The 16,977-nt window shown below is 34.6% G+C and overlaps 3 protein-coding genes across 4 annotated transcripts; 2 read left to right on the forward strand and 1 right to left on the reverse strand.

Moving 5' to 3' along the window:
• The first annotated feature begins 3,488 nt into the window (after positions 1–3,488).
• On the forward strand, positions 3,489–5,229 carry LOC116343481. The gene is made up of 2 exons (XM_031771534.1): positions 3,489–4,626; positions 4,703–5,229. The coding sequence occupies exons 1-2, from the start codon at positions 4,345–4,347 to the stop codon at positions 5,123–5,125; spliced, it is 705 nt and encodes a 234-aa protein (XP_031627394.1). The 5' UTR covers positions 3,489–4,344; the 3' UTR covers positions 5,126–5,229.
• Positions 5,230–6,453: 1,224 nt separating this feature from the next.
• Positions 6,454–7,866, reverse strand: LOC116343480 (TBP-related factor). Its single transcript, XM_031771533.1, has 5 exons — positions 7,639–7,866; positions 7,367–7,550; positions 7,104–7,237; positions 6,919–7,002; positions 6,454–6,857 (listed from the first exon to the last, which is right to left on the reverse strand). Exons 1-5 carry the CDS (start codon positions 7,726–7,728, stop codon positions 6,582–6,584), a joined length of 768 nt encoding a protein of 255 aa, XP_031627393.1. The 5' UTR covers positions 7,729–7,866; the 3' UTR covers positions 6,454–6,581.
• A 335-nt stretch (positions 7,867–8,201) lies between these two features.
• Positions 8,202–11,792, forward strand: LOC116343478. Of its 2 annotated transcripts, XM_031771532.1 has the most exons (6): positions 8,202–8,451; positions 8,545–9,986; positions 10,058–10,190; positions 10,299–10,625; positions 10,828–11,172; positions 11,249–11,792. In XM_031771532.1, exons 2-6 carry the CDS (start codon positions 8,580–8,582, stop codon positions 11,344–11,346), a joined length of 2,310 nt encoding a protein of 769 aa, XP_031627392.1. In that variant the 5' UTR covers positions 8,202–8,451; positions 8,545–8,579; the 3' UTR covers positions 11,347–11,792. The 2 variants fall into 2 exon arrangements, with proteins under 2 accessions (XP_031627392.1, XP_031627391.1); XM_031771531.1 differs by having other exon boundaries at positions 8,206–8,451; positions 10,058–10,625; positions 11,249–11,735.
• The last annotated feature ends 5,185 nt before the right edge of the window (positions 11,793–16,977 follow it).

Consider the following 16,977-nt stretch of genomic DNA (forward strand, 5'->3'; position numbering starts at 1 on the left):
TTGTCGATAGCGTTCAGCTGTAACCGTTTCACCTTGTTTTAGCAGCTCATAATACACGATACCTTTCTGATCCCACCATATGCACAACATAACCTTCTGGCAATGAATATCTCGTTTTGGCTGCGAAGATCCTGTTTGGCCTGGATCAACATACGCTGCTTTACGTTTGGGGTTGTCGTAATAGACCCACTTTTCATCGCCCGTGACAATTCGACTCAAAAAACTATGTTTTTTGTGTTCTTTAAGATGTTTTTTGCATGCTGTGATTCATGCTTGGAGCTGATTTTCAGTCAGTTGATGTGGTACCCATTTTCCCAACTTTCGAATCTTTCCCATTGCATGCAAACGTCTTGAAATGGTTTTTTGGTCGACATTTAACTTCATTGCGAGTTCTTTTTGGGTTCGGGCCGAGTTTTCATCCAATAATGCTTGCAAATCTTCATCTTCTAACTTTTTTGGCTGACCTGGGCGATCTTTGTCTTGAACATCAAAATCACCACTTTCAAATCGTTGAAACCACACGTAACATTGTGTTTTTGAAAGAGCATGTTTGCCATACAATTTCACAAGTAAACCACGACTTTCAGCTGCAGTTTTCTTTGCAAAGAAATAGCTTAACAAAACTTCTCGCAAATGCTGTTTCTTTCTCCAACTTTCAAAATTTTCCATCGTTGAAAAAAAATATGATGCGCACAAACAAATGAAACACTCTTGACTGATTTTGACAGCATTTGAATAGGTCTTTCAAACGACATACATGTCATTGATCTTTTACAACGCAAAAGCAAGTGGTGACATCTGATGTCAGATTCCGGAAATTAATGCCTACACCCAATATAAAAACCAAAAAGTCCGGTATTCCCAATTTAAATGCTCAAATCCTTCAAAATTGTTATCAAGTACCTAAAACCGGGTTGGTCAAGCAAATGTTCATTTTTGGTGATTCTTATGGTTACAGCACATCCAAATTTAAACCAAAACAATGTATTTAGACACGATCATTAGGAATCAGCAAAATATGTAATGAAAAAATTCAATAGGGTGTCAAAAATTGGGTATTTACTTCACCTCATAGCATTTTGCACTGAAAAATTCATCATTTTGGACAGAGAAACATTCATCGCTATATCGAACCATGAATCAAGTGCAAGCGGTTTCTTTTGCATTGGTTATGTTAGGGCACTACTATATAAGGCTAGAGACGTCGACAAACCGAACTTTGATAAAGGGGTGTTTGTATGGTAGGATCTTCTTTGGAAGGAACACTTTCCTTCTTTCTTTCGAACATTTATGAAAAAATAATAAAACAAATAAATTTCTTTATAACCAGTTAAACATAAAAATAGCCAAATACTTTTTGTAATTGGCCCACGAGGCTGTTAAAAGTATGATGTTACTATGTATGTAAGTTTATAATTTATTGTAAGTTTGCATATAGCATTAAATTAAATAAAGAAATAAAGAAAGAAATAAAGAAGGTGTTTTAGAGCCATTATTCGAAAATTTAATGCTAAAAATGAAGGTTAAACCTCCATTACTTACCTTGTTATCAACCAAATATTGTTGAAATCGATAGAACTCGTTGAGAACTATCTGATTAAAGACAGAATTGTGCTTTGCAAGCAGAAAAAATCACAATAATGGCTCACTTCTTAAAAAATAGCATTTCCATGAAAAAGGGACCATCTTTTTAACTTCACAAAAAGACACCAAATTAATTATTTCTAGTCTGTTTTTGGATGTAAATTTTTAATAATTTTAAATAATTTTTTGGATAGAAATCAACAAATCGGTTGTTCAGAACATAATTTTGATGGTTCGACGCATACTGAGAAAAATCGAAGACAATGGTCCGTTCAGTGCAAAGTGAATGTGCTATTCGATAGCCTATGAATAAAGGTTTATACCAATAAAAACGAATTTAATATTGTGTGTTCGTTGTTCAAATGGCGAACGTCTGAATTTAGTGCAAAGACCTTTGGGACATATGTTAGGAGAATGATACGTTGAACACAATAAAAACAAGAAAAGTATTGGAAGTATAAATATATAAATATAATGTCGCATTCGTATCTAACTTCACATCAATCATATGTACCATTGTTTTGACATTGACAGCTATTGTATCTTAAAGAGCGTCAAAAAATCTATTAAAAACCATCTGTCACAGTGAACACAAGTTTACACACAAAAATTTTCTATTACGGTGAAAATGTCGACTTTCGTGGTATCAAAAGATCATTTGCGGGAAGTGTTAATTTACTTTTTCCATTTGAATAAAAACGTATCTGAAGCACATCGTTTACTCACTGAAGCTTATCCTGACTGTGCTTTAGACTTAAGAATGTGTCAGCGTTGGTTTGCACGCTTCAGAAATGGTGATTTTAATGTTGAAGACAAGGAGCGTGCCGGAAGAGAAAAAAAGTTTGAAGATGAAGAATTGGAGGCATTACTCGATGAAGATCCGTGTCAAACTCAAGAAGAACTTGCAAAATCATTGGGAGTCACTCAAGCAGCCATTTTACAACGTTTGAAAGCAGCAGGATTCATTGAAAAGCATGGAAATTGGGTACCACATGAACTGAAGCCAAGAGACGTGGAAAGACGATATTTTACCTGCGAACAGCTGCTTCAAAGACAGAAAAGAAAGGGATTTTTGCATCGTATTGTCACTGGTGATGAAAAGTGAATTCACTACGATAACCCAAAGCAAAAAAAAGCATATGTGAAGCGCGGCCAACCAGCACCATCGACATCAAAGCAAGATATCCACGGATTTAAGGTAATGCTGTGTATTTGGTGGGATCAACGAGGTGTGGTGTACTATGAACTGCTAAAACCGAATGAAACCATTGATGGGCCACGCTTCCGATTACAATTGAAGCGTTTGAGCCGAGCATTGCGCGAAAAACGGCCAGAATATGAGCAAAGACACGACAAAGTTATTCTTCAACATGACAATGCTCGGCCACATGTTTCAAATGTCGTGAAGACATACTTGGAAACACTTCGATGGGATGTGCTACCCCACCCGCCGTATAGCTCAGACATTGCTCCTTCTGATTATCACTTGTTTCGATCGATGCAGGACAACCTGGCTGGTACACGATTTACTTCTTCTGAAGAAGTCAAAAAATGGGTCGATTCATTCATCGCATCAAAAGATTAACAGTTCTTCCGACACGGAATCCGTATGCTACCAGAAAGATGGGAAAAAGTAAAGGCTAGTGATGGGCAATACTTTGAATAACACTATTGTACAACCTTTTTCTCAATAAACGTTCAAATTTTGAAACAAATGCGACATTATATATTTATACTTCCAATAGGTGTCATCAAAAAATTTAAAACAAAAAAAAAACTTTCATACAAAAAATTTAAAAATATAAAAAATGGGATCAAAAATCGACTTTTCTTGGGGGTGATTGGAGGGGGTTCCCGATGGCAAAAATAAAATGTGCGAATAAAATAACGATTCGCCGGTATACGATGACGAAAGACAAGAAGAAAATAATTTCGTTGCAATAAAATGTGGATTGCAAACAATACTTCGACCCGAGCATGCAGCAGTTGTGACGCAAATATTGTTTGAGCGCAGTCTTCAAATGACGGAAGTTGCCTCATTGGCCTCACTCGATAATGAAGCACTCGATAATGAAGATCGTCAGTACTTTTTGCGACGGGATCGTCGACAGTTCTTCTTCGATTGCTTCAATGCGGTATTGGCCGAAAATGTTTACAATAATAATAGCCGAAATCCCATACCGCCAGAGTTTCGGTTCATGGTCGAAAACTTCAGTGATGAACAGTTCGAATGGCCAAGCAAGGAAAAGTTGGAGAATGGTTTTCGTTATTTTGTCAAACAGCACATCGCAAATACGAAAACTGGTCTTATCACTTGGTGTGAAGATCGACTTGAGTCATTCTTTCGAATGTGATGCTGGTATCGCAATCACAACATCTATGGACCGAGATTTGATGGCATCGACATCAGAAATGCCAAAATGTTAGCATATCGATCCAACGACTTGACAAATGGTAATGTGGAAAGAATAGAAAAGGCCAACATTTTATTGGATGATCTGGTTGCAATTGGATGTCGACGCGAAAGATGCATAATTTTTTTTGGTAAAAGATCATTGGTTTGAATCGTTGTGGTTGTTCGGACAAATGCAACGTCAAATAGCAGCTTATCACAGTGATGCCGCACAATGGAATAACATTCATGTAATATTTCGTGACAATCCGAACTTTCAACAGCGAACAAACAATCGCCCACGGAAAATAAACGGGTTTGCTCTTATACCGCCATGCGATTATCATTTGAAGTGCGTGTGATTGGATATGAGAGATTTGTACGAAAAATTGGCAAGCAAGCTAAAAGTGGTGCCCAGTTCCCTGAATACTGATACCAGACGGCTAAACAAATACCCTGAAAAATACTACAAAGATCATGATCGGTACTGTACACCAAACCAGAGCGGGCGTGCAACGAAAATGTGTATTTACAGGCAGACAATTCTTGTGGGCAAGAAATACGTTATTGGCATTAATCCGAATGAAAAAACGTGGTTGGCTATAACGCGTTGCAACATCCCGAAAACACCTGATGAACCGGCCGTTGAGGTGAGATATTTTGAAATCTAATTTGAAATGTGTTTGAATCGAAACTCATTATTTTTTATCAATTTGAATTATTAAGGAAAACATCACAATACCAAACACGCGATTCTACTGGGGAACTCGGCAGAAACGAAGAGAAAAAGAGGCGAATAAATTGGCTGGATGGTTTGATATCGAGGAAAAGAATCATCTGAAGTCATATCCATTCAGTCCACCATCACCACGTAACTCAACATGGCAATGGTACATTGAGTATCGTATCAAAATGCTACGAAAAGGAATGTCAGCATATGCAACGCGTAAATATTCACGATTGGATTTGGATCATTACATTAAGTCGAACTACGTAAAGTATAAAATCGCCGTGACAGTGACCAACAACATGCCGTCAATGATTATCTTCGGTGCATCGGAGATGGCACCCAATCAGACATTTGGCGTGAAGAAACGTAAAAGATGTCCAGGATCGCGAAAATTTTTGGTGAGCGTTAAGAAACTGTAGTGGGAAGTGAGGGAGATTTATATAACTAACTTAATCCCACTATTGGTGGAGTCTAAAAGATACATTTTATTGAAAGAAACTGAATATGTATTTATTTGAAGAAGAACGGCAAGGTGTTACATGTTACTTGATTAATGATCTAATTGGAACTCAACGTTGGTGACGCAGCACGGCTAATATATATATCGTAGCTTGACTTGTGTATTGGGCGTGCGGCGTTGCCAACGTCATGTTTATATGAGTTAAACTGAGCTAAGTTGCTCAAAGCTTATAATTTTAATTTTTTGTTTTTGAGCAATAAATGACTTGATGATAATTAAATTTTTTGTGAATTGAAATGAGAAACACTTTTATAGTCATTTACTAATTTTTATTTTGTTTTACTACAAATTTAATTATGCTCAAAGCTTAACTTATGGTGAATAGACCGCGCCCAGATGGAGACGGTCCAAGTATTATGTGTGAGAGGTTAGTAGCTCGGATGGAGCTCACTACAAAACTTGGCCATTCAGTGTTGAAAATGGAAGATGAATGGGGAACATCACAAATATGCGCGAATTGCCAAAGAAAGATTTCCAGTGAAAACAAAAAGGCATCGATTTAAAGTCTTCCAGATATAATTGTGGCAACGGTTAGAAAACGTGCTTTGCAAAAGGGACGGAAAAAAATTCGTCGAATTCGCTATGGCAATTATGCGGATGTGGATACTTCGAAATGGGCGTTTAATGTCAAAGGTTAAAGTTACCTACAAAAATTGGCCATTAAATGATTGCTATAGAATAAAAACAGCGTATGGAAAGGTTGCATTTCAAAGCGAAACACCGTCATACAAAATACAGCAAAAAATGTATGTAAAAACAAACTTTGGTGTGCGACCGTATCATACGCTGTATTTATTCTAGAGAATTCAAATGTTCAGGATCATCATCATGATGCTTCATAGACAGTGGTTTGGCACCGAGATATTGTTGCTGCAAAATGCATTATGCTCAAAGGTATGAATAAATTGAAAATAGAGTCTATTCATTGTTTAATGTTTTTGCTTATAATTACACAGGACTTTGTCGGATGTTGCCGTATTAGTGCCTGATTCGTTGAGAAGACCACCAAACAATGTCAACTGACAAGCAGCAGCATTGAATCCATAAATTATTAGATAAAATAAATATTATAACGATTAGTTATACAAATTTGGTGGCCTTGTTTGTGCGTTCATATGAACAGTACAACGGTAGTACGGAGGGATACAGTAAATATTTTTCAATTAGCAATTTGCACTAATTTGATTTTAAAATGAATTTTAAGCAAAAAAAAAAAAAAAAAGTAAATTTCGGAATGAAATATACAAACTTTTTGAGACAATTTTATTGTTTATATTTTTTTTTCAACAGTAATAATTTGATTATCACATTTCATTATTAAAAATGAACTAAAAACATAGTAATAATACATACAACTAATTTTTGCGAAAACTTTGCAGAATTGGAAAAATATTTTCAAGACTTTCTCTAATTTCAATTTTAGTTTTGGCTCCGGTGAAAACAATTTTTCCATTAACGAAAATTAATAGCACAACACGAGGTTTCACCATGCGATAAATTAATCCGGGAAATAATTCCGGTTCATACGAGCTAAACTGACCATGCATCTGATTCAAATATTCCAAACGTATCGGAAAACGCAGATCGACTGTGGCAACTAAATTTTGTATTTTAAATTCCGTGAATTTTATCTGAAACAAATAACAAATATTTAGAAAAAATCATTTTCACAGTACATTTTAACCTACTTACTGGATAACCAAGCTTTTGTAGAATTCTAGCAAATTTGCGTGTCCCCAAATTAGCGTCAACTTCATTGCGAGCACCAGTACATACCTATAAAGTTACCGCCAAAAAACATAGATTTATATATACTACATAATATCTATACATTATTAATAGTAACTATTTTAAGTAAAGAACCACACTATACATACCACTTTTCCGGAACGGAATATAAGTGCAGTACATCGTGGCTCCCGAATTCGCATGATGACACCATGAAAGCGGGATGGATTGTATTCAGAATTTCTTGTTCGAAAGTTTATTTTTCGTAAATTTAGATCGCATCCTAAGTGTAATATAAAAATAATAATAATAATATAAATATAGATGAAATATACAGTATGACACAACTTATCACAACAATTGTTTATTACTTAAGAATCGATCACAAAGTATTGAATCGTCTCTGATTTACCTAGGTTAACCGTTGCCACACAATTCTGAATTTTAATGGCATTAATTGCATCTTGTGGTTCAGCTGAAGGCATTGGACTCTGAGCAACAATATTACATTGTGGTAGTAATGATTGTGAAATCGAAATATTTTGTGAAATTGAATTCGTATGTGACATGGATTGTTGTGGTGATAGTTGATATGTCTATTATATTGAAGATATTGTTAATTACCAAATAAAGTCGAAAAATGTAAAAAAAATTACATTAGACAATTAGTTAAATTCATATTACCTTAGTTGTACCACCTACTGTACCATAGAATGGCGAACCAACGCCAAATGATTTACTTTGTGAAAGTTTGTTATCCATTGTAAATTCCATATGATATTTAATTTTCTTGTCTTTTATTATTGGTGCCAAAATTATTTCTTCTTTGTTTATTTTTTTTTTGTTCAAGAAGCTAAATATTTAAAGCACATTGCTTGCAGAGTGTGGGCATGTAAATGACAGAAAGAGACCATTATATGACTATTGAAAAAAGATAGCTATATTGTTTGTTTCTATATATTTTACTATGACACTTTGAAGAACCGAATTATTTCTTTATATATTTAAAAAAATAATAATAATATAGTAATTCCATAATTAAAGTCCTATTGAAGACACAAGTTTTTTCAAATAAAATATATACACGAATTATTTAAAAAAATATAATAATGGATAATAAAAAAACACAACGGTCACTTTTCAAAATGGCGTCATGCAATCTATATATGCGTATGAATGTGTGTGTAAAGGTTTTGGTGCACGAGCGTATACACATACTATTAATAATACATATTCTGTGTAGAGTTTTGTACCGCGGCGGCCATATTATTGTCAATCTCAATTTTGTAATGAAGTGAGAATAGCGTCAGTCAGTGAATTTAATAGAAAAGTTTGTTAATTTCCACTCAAAATTAGTTTTTTTGTAACATTTGTTTCAAAAGATAAACTGTGTTTATCGCTTGTAGAATAACGCCAAGTTGACATATAAGCTATTAATATTTGCGAAAAGTGAAGAATAGCACTAGGGAAGAAAGTGAAGTTTTGAAGAAGCAGAAAGTGAGTGAAAAATGAATTGTAATCATATAATGTTAATTTTTCGAACAAATAAAAACAAATTAAAAGTTATCATAACAATTTTAATTTTTTTAGAATCTTCTCAGCGTCTCAGGTGAATACGTAGTGAAATGGGGAAAGAAATTGATCCAGCCGATATTGGAAAATATCCCGAAGTTATTAAAAAGGCACAAGCTGAAATGTCGAATATAGATGTTCTTGTTTGTGGTCAATGTAACAACGTTTTTCACTTTATTGAAAATTTTCGTGAACATAAAACCATACAATGCTCAAAATCGTTGACGCTTAAAGATAATTTGGAAACAAAACCGGTGATTTGGTCCTTTTTACTTTGGAAAGCATCCCAGTTGAATCAAGATCAATCAAAGGAATCGAACTCTTGGCGTCTGTATCAAAACTGGATGAAATTGGATGAGGCAATAAAAGAAACTTGGGTTGTTGCTGGCCGCACAATTCAGTCTTTTGCGAAAATTGGACAAGGTAGTTTACAGGAGATGCCTGTAAAAATTACAAAAACTGTTGTAGATAATTCAGCTGAAGCATCACGCGGACGACAGTTAGTAACAAATCGTGTGGTTAATAAAACACCGATGTCACAAAAAGAGCTGGATGCTAGCTTTAACGAATTGAAAAACAGTGAAACATCAACACCACTTGGAACGAAGCGAGCTATTGTACGTTCACCACCTTCTAAGAATATACTTACAAGAGTTGGTGCGACCATCGTTCAATCAAAGCCTGGTATAATGGCACGTGAAGCTTGGCGTACGATGGGGAACTCGACCAACGGCAACGTACAAACAAAAGAACATCGCATTGAGAAAATTTTGGCAAAACGTTTTAATCCACGTCAAAAGGAGCATGAATACTTAATCAAATGGGAAAATGTATCCCATGAAAATAATACATGGGAGCCAGCTTCTCATCTTGAACCATGCCCAGTCCTACTAGATACGTTTGAAAAACAGTTAGCGCGACAAAAAGAGCAACGACAAGCTCAAGCTGCCAAACTTGCTCAAGCTCAAGCCCAGCAGCAAATACAAGATGAGAGCAAAGCAAATGATAGTGTATCAAGTCAGTCAGAGGATGATAGTCTATCCGGAATGAAACGAAGGAAATTAGAAAATTCGCCTATTAAAGGTATAAATAAGATCGATACAAATTCTTTCAATCGATCTATTGTTGGAAAAACCAAACCAAATGGTATACAACACATTTCGAATGATAAATCCGCAGAAGTTGTAATCACAAATTCAAAAGATGGTAAACAGACTGGCATTGTAAAAAAGACTGGTGTATCGATAAATCCAGCTCCGAAGAACGAAGCACAAGTGAAGGTCATTCCCAAAGGTGGTGATTCTGTTAGTGGTGTTGTTCGTGTAAGCAGCACACAAAGAATTATTCAAAAATTGGGCAGCACTACGGTAAAAACTGTACAAAACAATTTACGACCAGCGATTAAAACCCAACAAAAAGCGACATCAGTAGCAATTGCTACACCGACTCGTAATCAACCAGTGAGTATTAACTATCTTCAGAAAAGTACACTTCTCATATACAATATCTTAATACAAAATAATATTTTCAGATGCATTCATTAAGTACAGTAAGTCAACAAACAAGATCTGGAGTAAAGCCAACAATAACACGCGTAGTTAAAAGTACGCCAACTTCGAAATCTACAACACCCGAACAGAAAATTGCCGCACTTACACGACAAGGTAACTTGAAAATCACCAGAAAATTCATAAATGCGCCGATTAATGCGCAATCGATAGCCTTGCAAGGTGGAGAAGAATTTAATTTGAATGAATCATTTTCGAATGTGGAACCAACAACCAAAACTGAGACTCAAGAACAACAACAACAGCAAATGCCAATTGTTGCAACACAAATTTTAACTTCAGTTGACACCCCGAGTGCATCATCTGTTCCCTTGATTGATACCTCAAATTTGGAACAGAACATAAACGAAATTAAAAAAGAGAACGAAGACATTGTCATGAATGAAGAACAACTACAGCAACTGCAACAAGCAGGCGGTATTGTTACTGATCAAGATGGTATACAACAAATTTTGGCAGCAAGTGAAGATGGAAGTCAGCAATTGATACAGTTCGTTACTGGCGAAGATGGCACAATATATCAAGTTGCTGGTAAAAAATAGCTATCCTTATTTTAGTAAACTAGACTCCTACTTTATCATGAAAATCTCTTATTTTTTTTAACAAAAATCAAAATTCAAATATCTCTATAATAAAAGTATTATTCAAGTATATTTTGACCAAGTTAACAAAAATATTGCTGAGAAAATAATTTTTTTACAAAATATAATTGCTTTTTTCTGGTCAATTTCAGGCAAAAACGAGCAGGGCCAAACTATTTTGATTGCACAAGGAGCAGACGGTGACCACGTTTATGTTGCAGCTGAGGACAGTGAAGCACTTGGCTTAGATGAAGGAAATAATGGAGTTTTATCAATTGATGGGAATTTGGTTGAAGCTAATTCAGAAGTTCAGCAACAATTACAACAACAATTGGTTGGTGATAGTGGACAACAAAGCATACACTTTTCCATTGGTACAGATGAAGCATCTGCAGTTCAAAACGTGCATCAACCATTGGCAGTGGCAACCGAAGATGGTGACTCACAAGATGGACAAATTACAGCCGAAGTAGTACAGGCTGACCTGCCATCTCCAGGTTAAGATTTTATATATTTTATTTTGTTTTTGATTGTGACATTTCACTCACCTCATCTTTATTTATTTTAATTCAGGTGGAACACGAAGAGTAGTTTTACAACTACCAGATGGTACTTTTATGGTTACAGAAGTCGATGAAGAACAGTTCAAGGCTCTAAATATGCAAGGTTAAGCTATATAGGTTTTATTTAATTATAGTATACTAGTAATACAAATAGTTTTAATACTTTCTTTAAGAATAGTAACGTTTTGAAGACAAATAAAATCTTTAAATAAAAATTATCAATAGACATTCTAAAATAATATTTTTTAGGAAAAAAATAACCTAACAATTTGCATTCTAAATCTTATGTCAATTCAGAAGACATAAAAACCTATTTGCTAGAAAATAATAAAAAAAGATAACTAACTACAACTACAAAGCAGACCAGCTTCGTAGCGTGACCAACATTATTAAATTTAGTTTCTTGTGGATTTGTTTAGATTGAATGTGTTAAATTTATTTGAAAGATTAAAAACGAAAAGCTGTGTTTACTACACAACCATTTTTTGATTGATTGAGTAAAGCATTTCCTTTATATTGGCATTAATAAAGATGATACATTAAAAAAACCTTGACAGATTTTTATCAACAATTACTAATTCTAGTATTTACAAAATGAAGTTATTAGACTTACAGTGGGTCTCACATGCTTGGAGCCAATTAACAAAAGCTTCTAATAAAATTTTGTTCTTTTCCATCGCACATTTATACTGATTCAACATTTATTTTCAAGAAAAAATCAGTAGCTTAATCACTACTTTTCTATACTTAAGACTGTTTTCAAGATGTGACTTTGGTAGTGCCAATATGGCCAAACATGGTAATTTTTTTCATATGGCTTCTGTAGCATTTCAACTTGACATATCCAGGACATATGCAAATCGTTGGGAAGGTCTTAAAGTAAAATATCGAATAGTGCTAATTGCGATTTAAGAATGTCAAGTTGGGAAAGTTACTTCAAAGTTTCTTTTGAAAATCTCATCGATTTATGCCCCAAGTCAAAGACGAAAAAATCACACACCACTGGAAATTGGTCGTCCGTATGAGCCATTTGGAGCAGAAAAAATAACCTAAAAGTCCATATTTTCATTGTATTTCTAAATTATTCAAATTCATGTATGGAGAAGTTTTGAATCTTTCGCAGCAATGAAACGACAACAACAATAACACGTATTTTTAATAACAAAATTTTGATGTCAGATGGTGATGATATTTTGAAACTTACTTTGTGATCCATACACGTCGTATATGTTCCTATGTGTAGTTCTGTACTCGATCTAGTTCAAATATTCGTTTGTGTCTACTATAGTGAACATGCCGTCTATTACATGTACGTTATAATGGACAAGTATAGTAACATGGCGTCGTTAAAAAAAATTTAAATAAAAAGTCTTACGGGAGTAAGACGAACTTTTCCGCACGGTGGTAGTTGCGTATTTTAATAAGCAAGTTCAAAATAATATTTGTTCGATTTTTCAAGCCTTTCAAGTGGCGTAAAGTTCGAGACCAAAAAATATGTTCAAACCTTGGCGTCGAAATATTCTTTAATTTATTAGCAGAAGAACCCGAGAAAAGATTTTTCACACTTTCATGATGAACCCATTTGTACGACATTTGAAAGTATTCTATTTCACAATAAAATAACATTCGGAGGGTTTGGAGAAATTTCAACCAAAATTAATGGTTTTGAAAAATGAAAATTTTGTATGAAAGGTACTCCTAATTTTGATCAAAATCTCTTCAAACCATCAGAATGTTATTTTTTTTCTATAAAAAATAGTCTGTGAAAAGTTTCAAGTCATTGAGGTAGCATACAGACATGGCTCCCATACAAAAATTCAATTTTTTTGTGATTTTTCCAAGGAAACTGTATCAAAAGTTGATTGTATCTCAAAACTAACTTCGGATTCGGTTTTCTCGTGCCAAAAAACTCCCAATTCATATTTTTGAGTGTTTAAGTCTACATAAAGTATGACTTTTGGACGAAATTTGGACTGTTTTTCATAGGTATCACTCCAGGCATGAAATTTTTTTCCATCAACAAAAGTCGCTCAAAATCTAATGATTTCTATTCCTTGCGACCCCCAATCATCCTGTAAAGTCAGATTTTGAATTAAGTTTCTACGATGAGCGCAATCTTGCTAACAAATTTTGCGTACGACGTACGACGTACAGATTAACAAAAACCATGTTTAAAAATGCCAAATTCGTGTTCTCTGACCTCAATAATAGGTAGAAAACATATTTCTGAAGTTTTCAAAATTTTGACCGATTACAATACTTCTCACCTTACACTATGTGTGCGGAAAAGTAAAACACCATATAGCTCGTCAGTAGAGATTTCATTGCTGTGGAATCTTTTATTTGGAAAATGCCGCAATATACAAGTTCTAACGACTGCCCGAAATTCTTGAAACTGACTCTGATTCTAACAATGCCAATAACAGGATCTGCCAAGAAGAGCATAAGACGTCGGCGCCACATTCCATTTGCCATAGTTTCCGTGTGAAACCAAAAATGTGAAGACATACGTTTGGGTGTAATTCGATACATGCGGGGCAAACCGATACATATATGGGGGCAAATTGATACACCTTGACATTTTCGAATTTTTGCAATATTTTATAATTCAGTTTTTATTTCAAAGTGTAAAATCTACAAACCACAGATTCTGAATGAGACTTGAATCTGTATTTCAACGTTCAACTATCATCTTACGCATTTCTCTCACAGTTTATTTATATAATGAAAACTGGAAAAATCTTTAAATCGATTATTCTTGCTTTTACGATGGGAAATTCGTAAAAAAAAAAAACCATGTTAGCCCAACTTCTAGATCACATTGGGCCAGGTTGGATCCACCTCCTCCTCCGGATTTACCTCAAACCATGTACATCTATAATAGGTTATGATATTTTGGTTTCTAGGTAAACTACATTCACACGAATGAAGCATTCACACACGAATGAAGCATTCACACACGAATGAAGTGTTGGGCTAACATGGGGGTGAAATGCAAATAACGATTTTTTCAAAAAAGAAATATATTTACATTTTTGAGTTTGGATTCCAATTTTTGTAAATTTGTAGCAACGAAATGAAGGAGAGAAAAAATAAAGTAAATGTTTCGATAATTTTTCAAGTTTGAATTGAATTTAATTGATAGCCCGGCGGGAGAAAAATTTTAAACAATGAAATGAAGAAAAGAAATAAAATATTTTCGAGAAAATTTGTCGCACTGCATACGAATAAATCGAACTAAGCCAATAAAAAATTAACATGGCGGATGGTGTTGTCGCAATTAAACTGGTCCAGTTCACATGTTATTTTACTACTCTCGTGTGTTTTGAGTTTTAAGTTTTTTAGTTAAGCTAAGTTAAATTAAATAAAAATAAAAATTGGGATCAAAACTCAAAAATGTAAAAATATTTTTTTTTGAAAAAATCGTTATTTGCATTTTACACAGCTTACCAATCCAACCATTCCATCTATTTTGCTAATTTGATACCATACGTAATTTCCTTTTGGGTATTGAAAATATGACTGTATCAAAAAGATTGACATTTCTAGGGTAATTTTGGGGCGCTCTATCGATTTGCATCATTAATTTTTTCATCCGACCCCCCTTCCCCCTTTTTGGGGGGCTTTGTTATTTTTTACCCCCAAAATATATACAGACTTCCATTTCAGTGTCAAGATGTAAAACACGGCTAACGGACATTAGTCCCCAAATCCATCCATCCATCCATCCATCCATCCATATCCATGGATGAATACATGGATGGTCAGTGGATCTTGGATGGATGGGGAGTGGATGATGAATGGATGGTTATTGGATGATGATTGGATGATGGATGGATGGATGGGTGGTGACTGGATGACGAATGGATGATGAATGATGGACGGATGGATGGATGGATAAAAAATAGATAAATATTGGAAACAAATAATGTTGAAGGTATAAGAAAATGTATGTATGGATGGGTGGATGGATGGATGGATAAATTACTTCCATTAGTAGGAACTTCCAAAGAAGTGTTTTGTATTTGTTTTTACATTATATAAAAGTTTTCTGTTCGCGTTCGGCATATTTTCGAATTTATGAGTATGATACGACTATGTACTCAAATCTGTAAAAGGAACATTTTCAGGACTGATTTTGGTGTCAAGAGTGTGAAGAGATTGAAATTTCGGTTTTTTTTAAATATAAAGTTCCACCAAAAAGAGGCCAATAAATAGAAATGGGAGGTGACGTGTATTACATCGTTGGAAAGATATTTACGACATGAATCCAATGCAAAAGTCAAATTTACAATTGAATCGCTTATAATAAAAGTAGTGAATGAGAAAAAGTGAAAATAAAAGTCGAACATAAAGTTTTTTTTATATTGACAAAATCCATACAAAAAAAACTTTATGTTCGACTTTTATTTTCACTTTTTCTCATTCACTACTTTTATTCTAAGCGGTTCAATTAAGCTTATAACCAAAAAAAAATTCTATGCCTTATTTTCGAGTTTTGCCCAATGGCAATTGTGGTGGCGAATAGGAAATTGCGATAACTTTCCAACGAGGTATAACTTTCCATATATGTTGTTTCTTATGTTTGAGCACATTGATACTAGAAATATGGTGAACTTTTCGATTTTTTTGAATTTTTAAGAAGAAGTAATACGCCCCTAGAAAAATTCGAACCGGACTCAAGGGAACTTCTTTGAAGCAAAATTCGCCAAAACTTTATGAGTGGTTCTATTCCAGGGACGGAGTTTAGTCCGATTTCATTGACACCGTCCAATTTCTGGGCCGTTTGGTATGGTGAATTTGTATGCATGGTTAGCAAATCTAATTAAAACTGATTGCACCAATGTTCTCACATTTTTCGAAGCTGCACATTGGGCATATACGCAACGAAATCAACAAATTTGAAGAGACATTTTAGATTTTATATATTTAACATTATGAGGAATTATTTTGACATTATATGGCTTCACTTTTGCATTATTTGATTTTTTATCTTAGTAGATTGCATTGAAATTTTAGTACTGCTCCCATTAACGTTGTCTTAAACCGAAATTCATTTCATAAAAAAAGAATTTAGCTTCAGATAAAAGATTTTCAGTTCGGATTTTAAAATAAGAATCGCTTCGACTCGAAAACTGAACTTTTTTTCTTTGTGTGTATTATTTAAAACAAGAACCACGGACCAAAACTAAATGACCAAAACATTGTTGAACTATTATTATACTTGATATGGCGACCGACCCCTCCTCACTTTGTGGGCCTACCTATTTTTGTTACCCCCCAAATATCTACAGACTCCCATTTGAGGGCCAAGGACACGAAAAACACCCCCTCAATACCCCCCTAACTCAAAGTATTTTTTGATGCCCGATCGATTGGCATCATTTATTTTGACCCCCTAACACCCCCTTACCCCCCTTTTGGTTCCTATACACCCACCCCGATTTAAGGTCATTGGGGGTGAAATACCCCCGGGGTGTGTTCCTACGCCCAAAGTAGTTTTCAGTGCCCTATCGATTGGCATCATTAGTTTTTTGACCCAAACCCCTTATTCCCTATATACACCCTCCTCTCTCTTTACCCAAACTGGTTCTATACCCCAATTTAATGCTCGGACCAAAAAATTATGGACTATAATGCACTATAATGTTGTTCAGAATGATTAGAGAAATTTTTTGGGTCACTTACCCTCCAAAATACCTTAGAGTTGATATTTTTCTCATCCACTAATGTGTCTAG

The sequence above is a fragment of the Contarinia nasturtii genome, unplaced genomic scaffold, assembly GCF_009176525.2.
Source record: "Contarinia nasturtii isolate CC-2019 unplaced genomic scaffold, AAFC_CNas_1.1 Cnas_scaffold_1029, whole genome shotgun sequence".
Taxonomy (NCBI): domain Eukaryota; kingdom Metazoa; phylum Arthropoda; class Insecta; order Diptera; family Cecidomyiidae; genus Contarinia; species Contarinia nasturtii.